Genomic DNA, 19650 nt, shown 5'->3' on the forward strand with positions numbered 1-19650 from the left:
TAGAGTAAAGTAGGTAGCGCCAGGCGACTCCATGAGCGAGCTCCATTAGTGGAGAAAGGCCTCGAGGTTAGGATGTAACAAAGCTGACTCTGCTGTTCCGCCGCAGGAATCCTCAAGAGTCCGGCTCGTCATTTAGCTCAAAAGCTTTAGCTCTAAATTAAGAGAAATTATTCACATATATCTTACCGATGTAACCCAGAGGTTTAAGGTTATCAATATGCTCATTTGATCAGAATGTGTGAAAGCTGCATGGAACTGTGAGATACTCTTTAAAGGGATCTTTACTCATCCAATAAGCTTAATTACTTCACGGACTCTTGGGGACTTGTGTGGTATTTAAAAGATCCCAGTAATTCAATCCAGAGAAACTCTTTAAAGAGCCAGTGGAAGTACTTATAGTTTAAAGATGAAGGCCCGTTTCCTAACATAAAGGAGAAAACTGCAGAATGTGTTGGTTTGAGGAAGCCTTAAGACAGAGCTGAGCGTGCAGATGGTGCACTGTAACCTTTTCTTGTTAGGTCTGGCTTGCAGAGATCCGACACGACGGAACTTTGCAGAAAGTGCCCGCTAAAGCTTTTTCATCTGGCTCTCTAAAAATGTCAACCATACTATTGCAGATATTTCAAGTGTAAGTAATTAGCATATGGCAAGAGGTCTGAGGAGGAGACGGAGAGTCCTGAGAACATTGGCTCCACGGCTCGGAGGCTGATGACAGCACGTCAGGAAGATGTAGGGTGTAGAGCATGATGTCCCCACCTCTGTTACAGGAGGTCTTATGAAGGAGGAAGAGTATATAAAGACGCGGCTGTTTGGTCAAGATAAGGAATAATGTTCCATCACATCCTAGTGGCATAGTATTATCAGACAAACCCAGCGGGGCCCATATTTCTGTTAGACAGCCAGAGACAACATTCTTCACAAACCCGTCATTCGCTGGTACAAAAACAACAGTTGTGATCAGAGTTTCAGAGTCTCCCATTTTACAGCTTTGGAAAGTCCAACACTTCATATTTTCATGATAAACTAGAGATTGAAGGTATGAGGATACAAAGTGAATCACAAATTGTCACATTCTCCTTTTCTATGTAGGTCCATAGAAAAAGGGAACAGGACGGTTGGAGCGGGGTCACTATTACCACCTGCTGATTGGCAGAAGTGATGAAGACATTGGAAAGCACCAATATAGCGCTAAGCTAGCAATTCCTTTGCCTCTTCTTTCAAACAACATTAAATTCCTGTTTTTTTACGATGTAAAAAAGTAAAGCAAGTAAAGACGAGTAGGTGGAAAGTTACTGATCGCTAGTCCTCCATTGTTCTTCATTGTCAAGATGTTTTCAGTCTTTAATGTATCAAAAGACTCAAACTTGAATAAAAACAAACCAGATGAGCAGTCTCACCCTCTTGTCCAGCCGATAAGTCATCGTCACTTGTTAAAAGACTTAGAATGAGCTGCAGTTGCTCTCTTTCCCAGCAGAGCAGGACTGCTGGTTGGAAGCTTAGGTAATTGCCCCATGCAATGCACCTGCATGAGTGGGCCATTTCCATTCATTCAGCCTCGCTGCTGAATTTATTTAAGCATTTGTTGTTTTTCTCACATTTATATGTGTTTCTGAGTCTTAAAACATTAAGGCAATGATGACAAAATAAATAGAATTTTGCCGCTGTAGCCACAGTTGAAAAATTCATTTGCAAACTCTACAACAACATCTCATTAGGAAACATGGAAACAAAGAAACACCACGTTTGCAGAGAGATTTTCTCATTTCACTTCCACAATAAAAGTCTTGACAGTGAGACCTTTGGATTTTGTTGCTTGATTGTTAGTCATTACTCTGAAAATAAATGTTGCTGGAAAAATGTCATTTCAAGTTCTTATTTGAATGGAATGATCAGATTAGCATGTCTTGAACAGTCTATCATATTCCCTGCACTATAGGGTGAACAGAATAATAAGGTGCACCATCAATGAATGGTCTATTCTTGAACTTAACGGTGCATTAAGCAAAAGAGAGTCGTACGAAGTCTATCATTCGTCTGACTTCATTAACTGTTCACAGTAATTGTAGGGAAGTGTCCACATTTCCTCCCCACTCCCTAACTACTAAAAAAATATGTGGAGGACAAACTAGTGCCATGGATTTTAAAAGCTATTCAGACACAATAATCACTATATATATTTTTTTTCTTTTTGTTTTTAAAATGGCAAATATATCGTCACCAACTTCCCAAAGTAAAAACCTAAACATTCTTACAAAGACAATTTATACATTTGCTGTGATCTGATGATGACAGCCTGGACGGTTTATAAAAAAAATATTTAAACAATTTTTTTTTATATAAAAAAAATATTCAACGCAATGCATTGTGGTCTATGCTATCTGTGCCAGTCGATTAAGCATTGATGAATACTGAATTTACCTGCAGAGATTTCGGGGAGATTTCTAGGACACTGGATTTTAGAATTGTAGATTTTGACAGCACTACGAAACAGTGAACGCCCTAAATGATGCACTAAGTAGTGAGTAGTGAAGGAAGAACGTCGGAAGTTGTTTGCGACATGCTATATGTCAGCATACTTAGAAGCACTAGCCACGTTTCCCAACCTTGTCTAAAACACGAAAAAAACTAAAAACAAAAACATACTATTACTGCTAAAAAACCCAGTACTGACTAAGCTAACTCCCAACCTTGTTAGCAACATGCTACATGTTAGCCTCGTTAGCTTATTCTCAATAACACCCAACCTTGTTTGCGACATACAAAAAAACAGACTGATATAGCTAAACAAACACTGCTGTAACCATGCTAACTCCCAACCCTGTTAGCAACATGTAAAAGCACAATCCAACACTGCTACATGTCAGGCTTGTTCGCTTATTCACAATAACGGCCGACCTTGACTATTGTAGCCATGCTAGGTTTCAATCTTGTTAGTAACACGTGAAAAACACAACCCAACACACTACATGTTAGCCTTGTAAGTGTATTCAGCAACGCCCAACCTTGTTTGCAACACATAAAAAACAGACTGATACACAAAAACAAACAGTACAGTCATTTACAACGCTAACTCCCAACCTTGTTAGTAAACGTGAAAAACACAAACCACCATGCAACACATTATCTGCAAGAGTGTTACAACACAACCACCTAAGTTCGCAACACACAAAAAAAAAAAAAAACAGATTGATATAGCAAAAACAAACACTATAGTCACTACGCTAACTCCTTACTCTGTTAGAAACATGAAAAAAGCACAATCCAACACGGGTACATGTTAGCCTCGTTTGCTTATTCACAATAACGCCTCTAAACCTCTAAAAACATCTAAACAACAATCAAGGGAAAATGAGGGTTTTTCAGGTTCGGTCAGAGTAAATCATGACGTTTGTGAAATTGTAAAAGAAATAATCCTGTGTTTCTTTTGTTAATTCCATTGTATAATATAAATACTTCACAAATATGTTTTTATTCTCATATCTTCACAGAATTACAAGTTGATTCCTCTGACCTTTGATTCATAAACTCTCCATCCTCTGCATCATTTGCAGCATCCATCACAATTAAAACTATAATCTGTTATCATTACAGTCATTATCAGTATTTACAACTGTTACCGAGAGCATCAGAATTAGCCTTGACCCTACCTGGTACCATCCAGCAGCTCAGCCCATCTGCTCTTTCACATTTCCCTCTCTATTTCCCATCATCGCTAACCCTGTCACTCTCAGTTTATGGAGCACTGGATGAGAAATGGCCCGGGGTCGACTGTGTTCCTGTCGCTTTCGGGCGCGGGGAGCCCAAACAAATTGGGGTCACAGCAAAGTTGGAGCAGTCTGATCGCACTCACCAACAGCCGCTTGTTCATACGGCTGAGGGTTAGATAAGTGGAGATAAAGCTGATTGTGTCTTTTTACTCCTTATCGATGCAATAACAGCCGCTGGAGAAGAACAGCACTTGAGTCAACCGGCTAGACACATGAAGTAGCTGTGTGTCAGATTGTCCTCCAAGTATCTTAGGAAGGGAACATTTGTGAATGTTTATCTACATTTAAAGAAAACACAAGCTGCAGACTGCTGCTTTTGAACAGCAGAGAGTATATCATCAGGGATCTGGATATTTATCAGTGAAATCAGTCTTCATCCCTGCGCTGTTTTGCAAATATCCTCAAGAAAAGAATCTTACTATGTGCAGCTCCAGGTAATCTCCCAGTCCTTTGGCACTCTCCACCCTGACCAGAATGGCTTCCTTCAGCTGCGTGCTGAAGCCCACTGCCAGCCGGTCTGCCCGTGTGCTCGGCCGGTCATTGGGTGGCCAGGTGTATGTGATGAGGGCTCCGCCCCGCCCGAAGATGTACGTTGTCCCAGCTGCAACACAAAAACAAACAAAAGAGAGGTCTCAGTGAGCTGGGAATCAGTCAGATTAAACCCAGAAATAAAAAGTGGAAGAGTTTTGACAGTCAAGCGAAGATCTTTATTGTTATATTTATTACTTCTAAACCAGGGGTCTGCAATCATCAACATTTAAAGAACCAATGGGGTCCATTTCCCACTAACCACAACTCAGTGGGAGCCACAAACTCTTACAAGAATAATACACTCTTTTGCAATTATGCTATTTTTTATTACTATCATTAAAATCCACAAAATGTTGTTTTTGTGCATGAATAAAACATAAACATTAAGAGAAAAATATCATTTTTTTTCTAAAGATGAAATCGGTATTAACTTTTGACATGACTCCTTTTCAAAATAAAAGACACCTCAATGCAGCAAAGGTTTTATGAGATAGTTTATTGTCAGCAGTAATTAAAAAAAACTATATACAGTTTATGCAATAGTTTTGGGTGTAAATTCATATGTGGAAATAATTCAGAGCTAATTAGTGACCCTTGTTGGGTTTTTGGACCATGTGGCACAATTAAAACCCTTGCCCGTCCATGCTGGTGCTGATAGCTGAAGATGCTGAAATTGATAGTTAAAAACCCTGAAGCTGATAGCCAGCTAAAATATTGGCTAAATGCCAAATTAGCTTAAAACTAAAAAAAAAAAAAAAAACTTAGGTTAGCCAAAACACCTAGCATGTAGGTGAAATACCAGCTTAACTCAAAACTAGCCTAAAGTAAATGCCAAAATAGTCCAAAAAGTTAGCAGGATGCTAATTTTTCAAACTTTGAAATCATAAAGTTTTTACATAATTAGAAATAATAAAAAAGGCAGGAATATTATTCCAGAATAATACATTATACAAGTTAGAAATGATCACAAGATAACATCAGGTCATTAATAACAATAAAATAAAATGATCTGGAGGGCCGGATAGAATTACCTAGAGGGCCAGATCTGGCCCCCGGGCCTTGACTTTGAAACTTTAAGCTCACTGAGCACATATCTGCACATAATAAATGTGATTTAACGCATGAAACATGGAAATGATAAAAAAAAAAAAAAAAAAACAGTGTCAAACCGACTTGATTTCTGAGAAGCTGCATCCATGTGTTTGTTCTAACCTCTGCACAAGTTCACTGCAGTTTTAGTGTTGTCTGCTCACATCAGTGCGGTGTGATGGTTATGAAGTCAAGTGGAGCGCAGAATAAGACCAGTGCTGGTCGCTTTGGAATGCTAATCTACCCGGCCCTGGCTGTTTTCAGTGGCCTGCAGTCGTGTTGCGTTCAAAGTCCCGCCACACTGACAGAGCTGGTGTGGTTCAGGCTGCCAGCGTGAGCAGACACCTCAACGCAATCCTCAGATGTCCCTGTCAAAGTGACCCAGCAGATACATGCATGTGTAAATGAGAATGTTTCATTTATGAACTTTAACAAGTGGAGTGTGTCTTGGCTTCAGTCCAGTGAACTCCACAGTAAATGAGGAATGATGAGTGCTGGCTGTGATTAGCATAGAGTAATGAAAGTACGGTGAACTGCCGTCATTCCTGGGAGCCGCCGGCTCCTCCTGGGCATACATAAACACAGGCTGTATGTTTAAACACCAATCCACAGGCAGTACATAGCTAAATGAATACACAAGTAAACCAGGGATTCAGATCTGTTCTCATGCACACCATGGACCCCACACCCCCCATTCAATCAACAACATTTTAATTATTTTTGCAGTAATTAAAGAAACTTTTCCTATTTTTTTAAGAGGTACATAATGTCCTTCCAACAATCACATTTCCTGTTGTTTATCTGCTAAGGGACAGAAACTATAAACTTTATCCAACAACAAATGAACCAAAAGTGATAAAACATCAAAGTAAATTTTCATCATCTTTGCACTAGTGGATTCAGTCAGAAATACAGGCGCTTTATTTATTTATTTTTTTTCTGTTTAGCATTCTTCCTTTTCTATATACCTTGTTCAGGAATCAGTATTTTTTATAACTCACCAGCAGTAAGACTTTTTTGGTTTAATCTTTTCAAATTTCCACAAAATAATGCACACTTGAAAGCCTTCTTTTTTTTTTCTTCCCATAAATCGACAGCATTTTAATTGAGAGGAAAGCCCCTGCTAACCTCTGGCTGTTCGTTGATGAAGAAGAAAGTGACCAAAACCTCAGTTGAAATTTAATCCTTTTAAAAAAAAGTTGGATCAAAGTTACACAGAGTACTCTTTGGTCTCAAGCATGAAAAGACAAAACCTATAAATGGAGTTCACTTAAATATACTGAGGCGGGATTTATTTGGCTCCAGGTCAATGTTTTGTCCAGAGAGAGGAAAGCCCTGAAGACCTTCACACCTCATGTGGTCATCTTCACAAAATCAAAAGTTTGAATGGTCAATGCCTCTGGCTCTGATGTCGCCAACAAGGCAATTTATGGCTTTGTTTTTCTGTGGAAAAGTACTGATTAGGACCCTGACACCTCCTCTGACTGGTTTTAACAAGCCTGGAGCTCCATGTGGTTAATGTAACAATGCATTCATCAATGTGTTAATGCTAAGGTACAAAAGTGTAAATATAGTATTAAACAAACCTTCATGTAACCTAGTATAAGGGTATAAAATGCCTTCATTTAGTATAAAAATATAACATAATATAAAGTATTAAAAACCTGCATTTAATATAAAAAACCTCCAAATAATGTTGAAATAATTTTGAGAGGTATACTTTACTCTGTCAACATGTTTGGCTATTGTTAAAAAGCTAATACAGCTAATGCGGCTAACGGGTAGCGGTGTTGAAGTGTGGGCGCTTTTTTTAGGTGTAACGAGGTTGGTAGTTAGCGTAATCACAGTATGGTTTTTTTGTGTTTCTTTTTACATGTTGCAAACAAGGTTGAGAGTTACAGGTATTGGAAATAAGCTAACATAGTTAACATGTAGCGATGTCAAATTGTGTGTTTTGCTTTTTTTAGGTGCAACTAACAAGGCTGGGAGTTAACATAATGTTTGTTTTAGCGCTAATTGGGAGTTACAGGTATTGTAAATGGTAAAAAAGGTAAATGGCGTATACTTGTATAGCGCTTTCTACCCTCCTTCGAGGGCCCAAAGCGCTTCACAGTCACAGACCCATTCACCCATTCACACACACATTCACACACTGGTGGTGGCTCCGCTGCCGAACACTGGCGCCAACCTCCCACCAGAGGCAATTTGGGGTTCAGTGTCTTAAATAAGCTAACATAGCTAACGTAGCTAACATTTAGTATGCTACAAACAAGTTGTAAAGTTATTGCAAACACAGTCAATAAAGTTTGACAGACAAAATTTTCTTTGACTCTTTTGTTTCACTTATAGTCTGGTGCACCATATATGTGACCATTCATTGACGGTGTGCCCTGTAGTGCAGAAAACATGACATAACGTCCTTATTGGTCACCACTGAAGAATGATTAAATTGTAAAATAGTGTTTCATAGAATAGAAAAACTTTATTGTCTTTAGACCTGGTATAATGAGATCAAATACACAAGCTAAAAATGAAATAAAATAAAATGGTTGTAAAATAACAAAAGTCTAAAAAAAGAAACAATATAAAATGTATACATAATTGCGATTTATTATGCACTGAAGGCACTGAGCGTAAAGGCAAATGAACAAGAAAGAGAAGCTCAGCAGAGGATTCTGGGAAGGCAGCAGGAGTTACAGAGAGCGAGGACTCAGCTGTCAGACACACAGCTACAAATATGACTGGACGTGGAGTACAACAGGGATTTTTCACACGAGGCGTTTGCAGATGCAAACCGAATACGTTCTGGCTGTAAACAGGTTTTGTTTCTGCTTTTAAACGAGCTCGATGTATGACTCGAACATCCAACACTGTCTGGAATTGGCATGACCACAGATGGAACTGTTCTCCGTTTGGTTATTTCTCAGAATACATGAATGGACAGTTATTTTAGGGCCTTTTTTCCTTAAGCTGGGTGCTGCTGTTACTATGCTGCTTGCATGGACTCAGCATGAAATACACATGCTCATTTTACCGCTCTTGTGTGCGCATGTTCCAGTGTTTGAGTGTTATTTGCTGCAAACACTCACAGTCATGCACAAAAAAGCTGATAAAGAACAGAAAAAAACACACACGAAAGCACTTTCAGTGTCTAACAATCTGCTGGTAGCCATTTCAAATCAGCTAATCTCCACATTTCTCCTCTCTCTCTCTTCTTTTCTCTGTCAACACCCGTCCGTACCTTCCTCCTCTTCTCTCCTCCTCTTCTCTCCTCCTTCCTTCCCAGCAGAGAGAGAGAGGCCTTCTGCTCTGATCTGCTTGTTTTCTCGAGGCTGTATTATTTTAGCTCTGACTAATTATCGCAGCATGGCAAAAAGGGCTATAAAGAGGTTCTGTGCTGGAAGAGGAGTAAAAAAGAGATGAAGAACGACAAGACGGAGGAAGGAGGAGAAAAAAAAGAGGACAGGGAAGCAGAAATTTCCAACAGAAAGAAGGAGACGCTGATGCTTTCCCATTTTCTGCTCTTTTCTTTTTTTGTCAAGAGCGTGAGCCCCTAAGTTAAAAAAAAAAAAAAATGGGTGAGAAAAAAAGTTAAGGAAGAATAAGAAGAGGAGAAACGGTTTCTAAAATGGCTGACAAAAAGACAGGGAGTGCAGCCATGTTTTAATGGATACGACTGAAAGAAGAGGGGAAAAAAACTGAGCTAAACTGTAGTGTTTTCACTGTGTCCTGGTCAAATGAATGAATGTTATTAAAAGACGAGGACTCCATCAAAGAGTTTGATCCCCTGCTTCAATGTTTGCATCCATTTCCACAATGAAATAGAGATCAGCTGAATGCATTGATTATATTTTCTGCTATAACGTAAAGGTTTTCCAGTCTCTATTCAGTGTTTTTCTACAGTACTTTGTTTTTTCACCAGTTATGAGGGTGCTCCATCTTAAAGAATATTTGCAGGAGTTTTCATTGTTTATCGTCACCCAAATGCTCCTTTTATCTCGACAAAAAGGAATAAATGTAAGTAAATCCAAAAGGACCGCTGACAGAATCAAATGTTGGAATGTTTCTCCCTCAAAGGCTTCAACAATGACTTGTACAATTCTCCGGCGTGATTAAAGTAGAAGCTGTTTACATCCCGCGGTCTCGTGGTTGAGGTGTAGAAAGAGGTGGGAACTCACAATGAACTCACTCCAGATTGGTGACAGTACTTCCTGTAGATTCATGACTCAGCTATGACTCAAAGAGACTCAGACCAATCGCTGAAGATGGGTTGCAGACGTTTGCAATATGGCGATAGCCGTATCAGGAAGTGACGGTGAAAGCGGCGGCCTACTTTCACGAGGAGAGGAAGTAATGCATTTTCAATGGGGGACCTCATGTTTCGAGAAGTCCAGTATTTTTTACAGTCATTGGTCTGAATTGGGAGTTAAGCGCAAACCGCGTGCACTCCGCTTGGCTTAGAGATTAAATTTGTAAAAATTATTGTAACAAATTTCCAAAAAAGGTGACACAAGTACTCTTTATGCTCAGCAAAAAACATACTCTATATATGATACTATTCTGAAAATCGTTTTTACACCTATAGAAATATTTCTGATTACTTGAATATTCTGAGCAATACATAACTGGTTATTACAATGTGAAGAAAGTAAATTAATTAAAACAAAAAATGTTAATCCTCTCCTGGGAAATAACTACCATCCAGGTCATTCTCAGATTGTATCGTCTAAACTGCGTTTCCTCCATTTCAGGGTCACTGGAATGTTAGAGGGTCTACTGTGGGCTTCACTCTGGATAGTTCACCTGTCCGTCACAAGGCCACACAAAGACAAACAACTTCACACACTCACAGGACAATTTAGAGTCAACAATGAAGCTGAGAGGCTGGAGAAAGCCCACACATGGACACGCACTAAATCCACTCAGAAAGGACCCAAACCAACACAGCTCTCGTGTTTTTGTACTTGATGTTTCAACCCGACACAAAAAAACCCACAATAAAGTCATTTAAGTGAACGCAAAAGTGCAAATGTATGTCTTAAAGACTGCTATTCAAAACCGAATTACCTACAGAGTTTGGATAAAATATCCACCATTTACCATCACTCATCCAGTTTCATTTGCTGATTGGATCATAACATCTTCATAAAACACAGAAAAGGCTCTTGAGTGTGTTATGATCAGTGGGAATACGGTGGGTTTTTGCTACAATTTCCAGGCGAGAAGCATCACATCTTAGAATATAACCCAATCTGAAATGACCTTGGATCATCAAAGCAGCCTTTTTACAAGATGGTGTCTTCTCCAGAATAAATTCATCTGGATAAATCTGGTACATGCACATGAATGTAAACACAATTACTTCCAGTGAAGGATAAAGCAGCAACGTGATGTTTATTGACTCAGCAAATGTTGGTGAGCGTCTTTGTGTGGCGAACCGACTACCAATCCAGGAATGGACAAAGCCATCCGACTTCTTTACCCAAAATAAATGTGACTAAAGAACTCTAACGCAACGATTATTCAGATGCAAATAAAGGTCCTCAAAGTAAAGCAACAAAAGGGCGAAATCAGGATCTGGCAATGACCTAAATATACTTGGGACTAATTAACAGAAAACAGAAACAGATGGCTGATCGGAAAACAACTGGAGTCAAGAAAAAAAAAACTCTCAAAAGGCACCAGTCCTCACAGAAAATGTCTAAACTCCACAAAACTAAATGAGCTTAACCCTTTCATACTGGAGCTATAGCCTTAGTTGAGATACCGTAATTCGTCAATCATTTACACAATTACCAGAATTCTAATTCTGAAGAGGAGCAAAGCAGTCCAAGAGGACCTGGCTGAAGAAGACAAGATGGCACCCAGACAGCATTAGCCAGAACCGGAAGTCCTTGACTGCAACCGGAAATAATAGAAAAACATACATAATAAAAATAAATAGAGAAGGAGAAATACTTGGAAATGCAAAAACAAAATGATTTATTATTACATTTACTCTCTTTCATAAGAAAAATGCCACACATACATGTTAAAAACAAAAAACTAAATTTTCATGGGAGGAGACTCAAGAACGAAAACCTTCAGGAAATAATCCGTAAGCAATGTCAGCTGCTATGTGACAACAATCGAGGTGAGAAAAAAAAAGGCCCGGAAATAACCAATCTATAATATTTATGCTTAAACTTGCAGTACACATCATTACTTCCTATCTTTTGTGTGTACTCACAGGGAAATAATTCTCATCAATTAACACCTCTCTCTCATGCGCAGCATCTGCCATATGCTTCTCCTTCCTCAGAGAGTTCCCTGTGTGACGTCACTGCGACTGTAACACCTGCTACTTTTGTCTGTCTTAATCTTCCACATGTTTCGCTTATACCGCCGCATCTTCACTACCGCCGCAGGCGCAACTCATTGACTCCTTAAATACATATATGCTGCTCCAACTCCTCTCTTCCTCCCACACCCAACCATGATGAGCTGCTGTTGACTCTGCCGGCTTTGATTTGCGGAGCTGATAGTAGCCACCTGCTGTTCAGAGTATGCATGCGTGCCGGCGTATGCGTGCCCCCCCCACCTCCAAATGAGGAGACAAAGGAGGCACCGACTGTAATGAGTAGCCTGACGGGGTGCATCCATGTGTCACCGTTTCTTCCAGCAAACACCTGCTGCTCTGCTGGAAGAACCCACTGAACGCTGCAGCGCTGCTGCAAGCTCTGATTGGAGCTGATGGAAAGTGAAAGCACAGGGTGGTGCTCCGCGCTTCCAGGACAGGTCTGGAGGCCACACTCCCCCGCCGCTGAAGACAACAGGGGAGGGTGTTAACAACTGTAATGTGAAGATCTGCTTGTACTTTAGACCAGCGGCCCCCAAACTTTTTCTTGTGAGGGCCAGATAACGCTAGTGCTGTAAGCTGAATGTGGCCGCTGAAGATGCTAGTGCTAATGGCTGAAGACACAGGTGCTAATAGATGAAGAGGCTGAAATTAGTAACTAAAAAAACACTGAAGCCAATAGCTGAAATGGCTGAAGCTGTTAGCTAGCTAAAATATTAGCAAAACACCAAATTAGCCTAAAAATATATAAAAAAAAGGTCTAAATGAGCCAAAACAGCAAGCATGTTGCTGAAATATTAGCTAAATTCCAAAATAGCCTAAAAAACGGAGAAAAAGCCAAAATTAGCTAAAACTGCTGGCATGCAGCTGAAATATTAGCCAAATTCCAAATTAGCCAAAAAACTGGTAAAATGTTTAATTTAGCCAAAGCAGCTTGCAATAGGCTAAAATATCAGCTAAACTTCAAATAAGCCTAAAACATTGAAAAAAAATCCTATATTAGCCAAAACAGCTAGCATATAGCTAAAGTTTTAAAAATTGGTATTCTTCTAGCTTTTTGGACTATTTGTGCATTTACAAAGATTTTACAGGCTGTTTTGAAGTTTAGCTAATATTTCAGCTACATGCTAGCTGTTTTGGCTAACCAAGGTTTTTTTAAGTTTTGTAGGCTAATTTGGCATTTCGCTAATATTTTAGCTGGCTATCAGCTTCTGTGTTTTCAACTATTAGCTTCAGTGATTTCAGCTATCATCTTCAGCGGCCAAATTCAGCTTACAGCATTCACACTAATATAATTGTAGGTAATGCTTTATATCTAGGTCACAACTGTGTTAAAAAGTTATAGTTTTAAAGTTTAAAAATTTGTTTTAGAGTGTTCTATAAATGTTTATCCTTTTCAGCCCGTGACCTAAGGTGTATTTTGGATTTTGGCCCCCTGTGCGATTGAGTTTGACACCCCTGCGTTAGGGAAATATGTTTTCTGAGCTCCAAAAAAATAGACTTTGGCTGCATTTATTTTTTGACAGTTTCTCCCACTGTGATGTAATCATTTTTTGGAGAGTCTTTTTCGAAAGAGACAGACAAATATCCAGTGTGTCTGTATTTATGGGATGTTAAAGTGTCCATCATTGCAGGTAAGAATCCAAGAAGCCAAGAGGAGTAGCTTTTCATTTCACTATACAGTACAGCAATGCCACCTTAAGTGTTATTCTGCCCTCTCCCAGTGCAAAGAAGAAGGACTAAATATTTATTATTTTCTGCAATTAGCCCTGCCGCCATTGATCTTTCCGATCAATCCTATCTGCAGGTCCAGAGGTGAAAGGAGTGCAGAGAGAGGTCTCAAACCACAAAGGATGCTGCTTAATTATAATTTCCATTCACATGGGCTGGGTGATAATTTGGTTTGAAGAGGAACGGATGAAAAAAATTCAATTTTCTTTTGTCCACAGATCCAGAGTAAAAATCAGCAGAAAAGATGAATCAAAGCTGTAATGAAAAAGCAATTGATTTAATTTTTTCCTCCTCAACCCGTTCCCTTTCCCACATCTCTCTCGTCCACAGAGGGCTGAGGAAAACATCTGTGAGTTCATCATTCGGTCTGTGCTCTCTGTGCGGCTGCATTGATTTGGAGCTGTGGATTTTAGGCGCCCGCCGTCTACCGGGGGAATAAACAGGTCATATTGGAGGGAGCAGACGCCACCGTTTTTCATTAAGGCCTCCGGTCAGTGTTGGGGGGGTCAAATGCCGGTTGCAAAGCCTTATGGGAGTTGACACTGTAAAAAATTTCAAGACAGCCGGGAAATAAAAGGCAAAATCCAGGAGGAAAAGCGGACTTGTGGAGGTGAAGACGTCAATTGTCGGGGGAGGATAAGCAGCGAGCAGCAGCGCTCTCTCCTGATGTAAATGCATCCACGTCCCCACCTCTCAGACAGACCTCCAAACAATCACTCAATAACACACAGAGACTCCCCTCAAACTTTAGACATTATTGCATCAGTGCAGGCCGTTCCTTTGAAACAGTTTAGCAGACAGAAAGAACTATTGATTCTTTTCAAAACAAACGACTGAAAGCTTTTCTTAAACTGCTTCTTTTTTGACAGAATATATATATTTTTGAGACACTTAAAAGAAGCGCCATCGAGAAAGGGCTGAGACGAGACATTTGCCACAAGTTTCCAGAAAGATCTTTGAAGCAGCCGAGCTGATGAGAACTTTGAGCCCTCACGTCGCTGACAGTCTTCCTGTCTGTGTCTCTGGTGCTGAAACATCAGATGAAACTCTCACTATGGCAAGCTATGGGATTAAGACGAGCAAAATGAGACACATTTTTATCATGAAACCATTTAACCCAGAAGAACCCATTTTTCCTAAAAGGGAAATTACCACAGACTGTCTCCAAGTGTTTAAAATGTAATGTTGGGGCCACCTTGCAGTTTTGATCATTTTCTGAAGATATGAGTTTATATTTGTAACACTTGGTTTATCCTAGGCATGTTTAGATTTAAAGTGGCGTCATCTGGACCCTACATGCATGACAGTGCGCTGAACTACTTTTTTTCAATAATTTTTTATCTTCACTGGTGCCAGATATACAATCCTGTCCACCTTTGTCATGGTAGGGGTCACACATCAATTTAAGGGTGGGGTCATCTGGGCCCCATAAATGGCGTATACTTTTCTACCTCCTTTGAAGGCCCAAAGCGCTCTACAGTCACAGTCCCATTCACACACTGATGGCGGCTCTGCTGCCAAACACTGGTGCCAATGTGGGGTTCAGTGTCTTGCCCAAGGACACTTCAGCACATTGGCGGGTAAGGTGGGAATCGAACCTGCAATCACCCTACCGCTGTACCACAGCTGCCCCATTGGAAAGCAAAAGGGATAAAAGCTTCAAATCATTGTTGCTTTTGATCTCAGTGCCATATGCCCCAGTCACATCTGTCTTTATGGGTGGATACGAGACATCTGAGGGTAAAAAATGTTCAAATATATTCGCCATCCTTTGGTGAGACGTTCCTTTGGATGTACATAGCAAGACTGACTGTCGCAAGCACCAATGTTCCTGGCAGCTGCTTGAATTATTTCATTTTTTTTCCTAATGTTTACAACAATTTTGCATTAAGTAGCTGCACTGCTGATCAGGTTTACTATTGTTAACACTGAATTTTACAGATAATTTAAATTCAATCGGTGTCAATGCTTGTCAAAGAGATAGTATGACGGATTTCAGCAATGTTGCACTAAAGTGTCTATTATTTGTTGAACAAAAGAAGACACGAATTGTTAAATACGATTGTGTTCAAGCTAAAAAATAAATGGGGAGATATATTACTGAAAAAATGTGTTCTTCTATATTAGGGGTGTCAAAGTCAATCGCACAAGGGGCCAAAATCCAAAACACACCATAGGTTGCAGACTGAACAGAATAAACATTATTTGAACACTCTAAAACTACATTTTTTTGAACTTTAAAACCATAACGATTTAACATAATTATGAATAGATATATAGCATTACCTGTGATAATACTAGTGAGAATGCTGTAAGCTGAATTTGGCCACTGAAGATGCTAGTGCTGATAGCTGAAGATGCTAAAATTGATAGCCGAAATAACAGAAGCTGATAGCCAACTAAAATGTTATCTAAATGAGAAATTAGCCTAAAAAACTGTTGCTGAAATATTAGCTAAACTCTAAAATAGCCAAACTTTTTTTTAGTAAATGCCAAAATAGTCTAAAAAGCGAGCAGAATGCAAATTATTACAACAGTAAAAACGTAACTTTTTAACATAATTATGAATAAAAAAAAAAGTCTGGAATATTATTCCAGAATTAATCAACTTAAACCTATGACTTCCAATTTACTCTCTATAAAATAAAAAAAAAACAGTTTATCAAAGTTAGGGCCATTAATAACAATAAAAGAAAATGATCTGGAGAGCCGAATAGAATTAACCAGAGGGCCGGATCCGGCCCCCGGGCCTTGACTTTAACATGTGTTCTATATAATGTGAGTTCATAGAGATTATTTTTTACCAATTATCTGGATATCATTGACATTGGGGAGCCATGTATCACATCGTATCGTGAGGTACCCAGTGATTTCCAGCCCTATTTGTGACTATTCTATTCTTAAGGACTGACTTCTTGATCCAAAACTGCAAAATACATAGTTTTATAACTGGGGCACTTCACATTGTTTTATACCTCAGCCTAAGTGCTCTCTTGAATAAAGCTCTTTAGAAATCCCTTTTCTCTGCTTGAACTGTTTGAATATTATTCACTCCTCTCATTGAAGACTTGACACACACGTCCACCTTTCACTATTTGGATTTTTATTTGTTCCAAACAACCTTCAGCTTGTAAGGTTGGTCAGAACTTTTCCATCGGCTGCTAGCTTCCATCAGAGAAAGATTTCTGCATATCGGCCGTTCCAGAACAACACACAGACCTTGCCTTTAAAAAAAAAAAAATAGCATTAATTCAGGAGCTCCATTGTGAAAAATGGAAAAAGCAGTGGGGAGAATGTTGAAGGAGAACAGAGAAAAGCAGAGTTGGAGGTCAAGTGTTGATGCTGTTGTAGTCTGGCTTGTCTTCAGAAAGGTTGCTTGTCAGAACAACACGCCCGACCTTCATATTTGTATCATCCTCAGAATTTATTGATCATCCCCAAATGCCCTGGTGTCTGATCGCCTGCTTAATATTCTGGTGAGTGGGAGACAGGGAGGCTCAAAAGAGCAGCTACTTCTTGAAAATGGGATGAAAACAAACAGAACAATGAAATATAACAACGAATAAATGATGGATTGTAAGTGAACTACTGATGAAAGGAAAGATTTTTGGTGTAATGAGGGAATCAAAGAACAGCAACCTATCGGTTTAGGATCAAATCAAATACATTGGAAGGAAACTCATGCTAAGCTATGCTAATGTCATGCTAGGAGTTTTGGTCGGAAACAGGAGAATAAAACTAATCTAGAATGCTCAGCACAGACACTGAAGGCACATTGAGTTTGTTAAAAACGTCCCAAAGACTGTAAGACTGCTGGGGACAAAGAGGGGGAAAAAACAAAAAATAAATAAATAAAAGAAAAATAAAATTGATTTTTTTTAAAAGTAAGGACAAGTTAATTAGCATTTTTTTTTTAATTTAGATTAGTTAAATGTGTAAATTGATGCCTGAGGTTCACATAGATGATAAACTATGTAGGTTTTTACATCCTGTTGACCTGAAGACGTCCTGTTTGATCAACTCTACCTCCAGAATGAACAGATTTTATATGAAAAGAGAAACTTTGGTAAAAAGTTTGATCTTTTATGAGTTAAAAGCACTTATTATCCTATGCTACACAACACTGGTTACTAGCTGTTCAGAGCTGCACTGAGATCAGACTAAGGCTATTTAACAGCTTTAAAATCTAGCATGTAAAAATGTGCTTAGTAATCATACGTAAAAAGGCAATAAAACACATTAAAATGGCAAAAAAATGTTTGGAAGAAAATGTCAATCATGACACTAAAACATGAATCTAAGAGAAAATGTGGTGCAGTCTTTCCCTTGCCTCCAAATTATTTGTTTTTTATGCAAATGTTTGTGGGCGGGACACACTTTCAGAGAAGCTAAATCGACTTTTTCCAAAACATTCCTCTAATCACTCGTCAATCAAGCGGACGCAGCAGACAGAAGGGCTTAAATATTTCAGCTTTAGGGTGGGCCCTGTGAGTCATCTGATAAATTATTCAGGGTTTGTGGACCAGACTGACCCCCTCCCTCCCCATCACCCTGTCTAACCCTCATGTAAACAAACGAAAACACACCAGACTTGAATATACGAGTGAGCAGAAGGGAAAATATCCCCAAAAATGGATAGAATTAAACAATAAGTGAAAGTCGGAGAAGCCTGCAAAGATTGCCAGACTTTGCTTGTGGGCACTCGTGTGTTCCATGAGGAAATAATAACATCGTGTGTAGGACGCCGTCCTTATTTCCTGTTCAGATAGATTTAACTTTAATGTCCTGAAAAGGTCAGGCTGTTTTATTGCTGCCAGGGCTATGGGAGTACAGGTACGTGCACGTGCATGTGCATGAGAGTCGAGGGATTACAAATGTGCAGGCGACTGTGTGCACTTCTTGATAATGTTTAATAGCCACGGGCCCAATTAGTGTTAACATCATCCTAATTACTGTGGAGTGGCTTTCAATGCACACAAACAAATAGACGCTGAGGCTGGCATTAGCTGTTCCAGCCACAAAGTGGACTTTAGAAAACTATAAACAGACTCCAGAGAAAGAACCGGATCAACTGGGGACACGCCGCTAACAGAAACAAGAGGTTCACGCAAAAGAACCCTGGCCAGACTTTCATTACCCCTAAAACAAAAACACCAGCCCCCATGGTTTTATTTTATTCCCTTTGATTTAAATGAGAAAACAAAACTGTGAAACACCGCCGGTTTACAGAAGCATTTGGTTCCGATCCACTTCCTCTGAAGAAAGTAGCAGTGCTGCAGTGAAAAGTGTCTCCACTGACCTGCGCTCTCGTGTTGATGGACATAATTCTTCACAGAAATGCTTCTCTTCAAAGAGCGGTGGAGTCAGCAGCAGCAGAAACAGCTTATCCATGCAAGCACAAGTGTCTACTTCACCTGACCAGCAGCCGAACATGAAAAAAACCCTTTGAAACAGATTTAACAACAGTTTACGGCTCTGCAATTAAAAGATCTGATGAAACATGTAAGAAAGTGCTGCAGGACTCAGTCAACGTGCATGTGAATGAATGCTTAAAAAATAAATTCAAAATCTTGTTTTTAAATATTCCAAATATTTAAACCGGTTTGATATTCTTTTACCATGAAAAATGTTGATCTTTTAATATTCATTTTAAGTATTCCTCTAAAAACCTGCAGGCTGAGCACCAGCCCCTCCCAACCCATGAAAACGAGCGGGTCCTCACATTGTGATGTCACAATGACCTTCCAGGAAGAGTCTGTGCTGCAAGCTCCACCCCCATTTTAACACATACACACTGTCTTTGAAAATTTTCATTTTAACTGTACACTATTGTATACTTTCCAATTGTGTCTCGTCTCCAATAAATCTAACAGGTGTCATTATTCATCATTTCAACAAATCCTGGAATGTTCATCTGGTGTTGTTGTCTGGATTTCTTGATCAAATTTCTTGCAAAATAAATAAATTAAACATCACCATTCTGTCTGTAACCACCAGGACTACTGAAGCAGATATGCTCATCCAGCTTTAAAAAAATTAGATGTTTGTTTTCATGGGTGACACGCTGCCAAGGCTGCCTCCAGGTTGATGCCATGAAATAGGCGGACCCCACAAGGAGTTAAAGGCGGAGCCTCAGAGATCAAGTTGACGTATTTCCGGGTATGAAAAGAGTTCACAAAAACAACTCTTATTTTA

The 19650-nt window shown here is 39.4% G+C and overlaps 1 protein-coding gene across 7 annotated transcripts in view; it reads right to left on the reverse strand.

The window, feature by feature from the left end:
* Positions 1–19650, reverse strand: part of nrxn2b (neurexin 2b) — an 802710-nt gene that overhangs the window by 131758 nt on the left and 651302 nt on the right. For all 7 annotated transcript variants that reach the window (XM_024287560.2, XM_024287559.2, XM_024287558.2 and 4 more), the window contains one exon: positions 4187–4368. In XM_024287560.2, the coding sequence (XP_024143328.1) occupies positions 4187–4368 (182 nt within the window). The remainder of the gene's footprint in view (positions 1–4186; positions 4369–19650) is intronic.

Source organism: Oryzias melastigma, linkage group LG18 (assembly GCF_002922805.2).
Source record: "Oryzias melastigma strain HK-1 linkage group LG18, ASM292280v2, whole genome shotgun sequence".
Classification (NCBI taxonomy): Eukaryota; Metazoa; Chordata; class Actinopteri; order Beloniformes; family Adrianichthyidae; genus Oryzias; species Oryzias melastigma.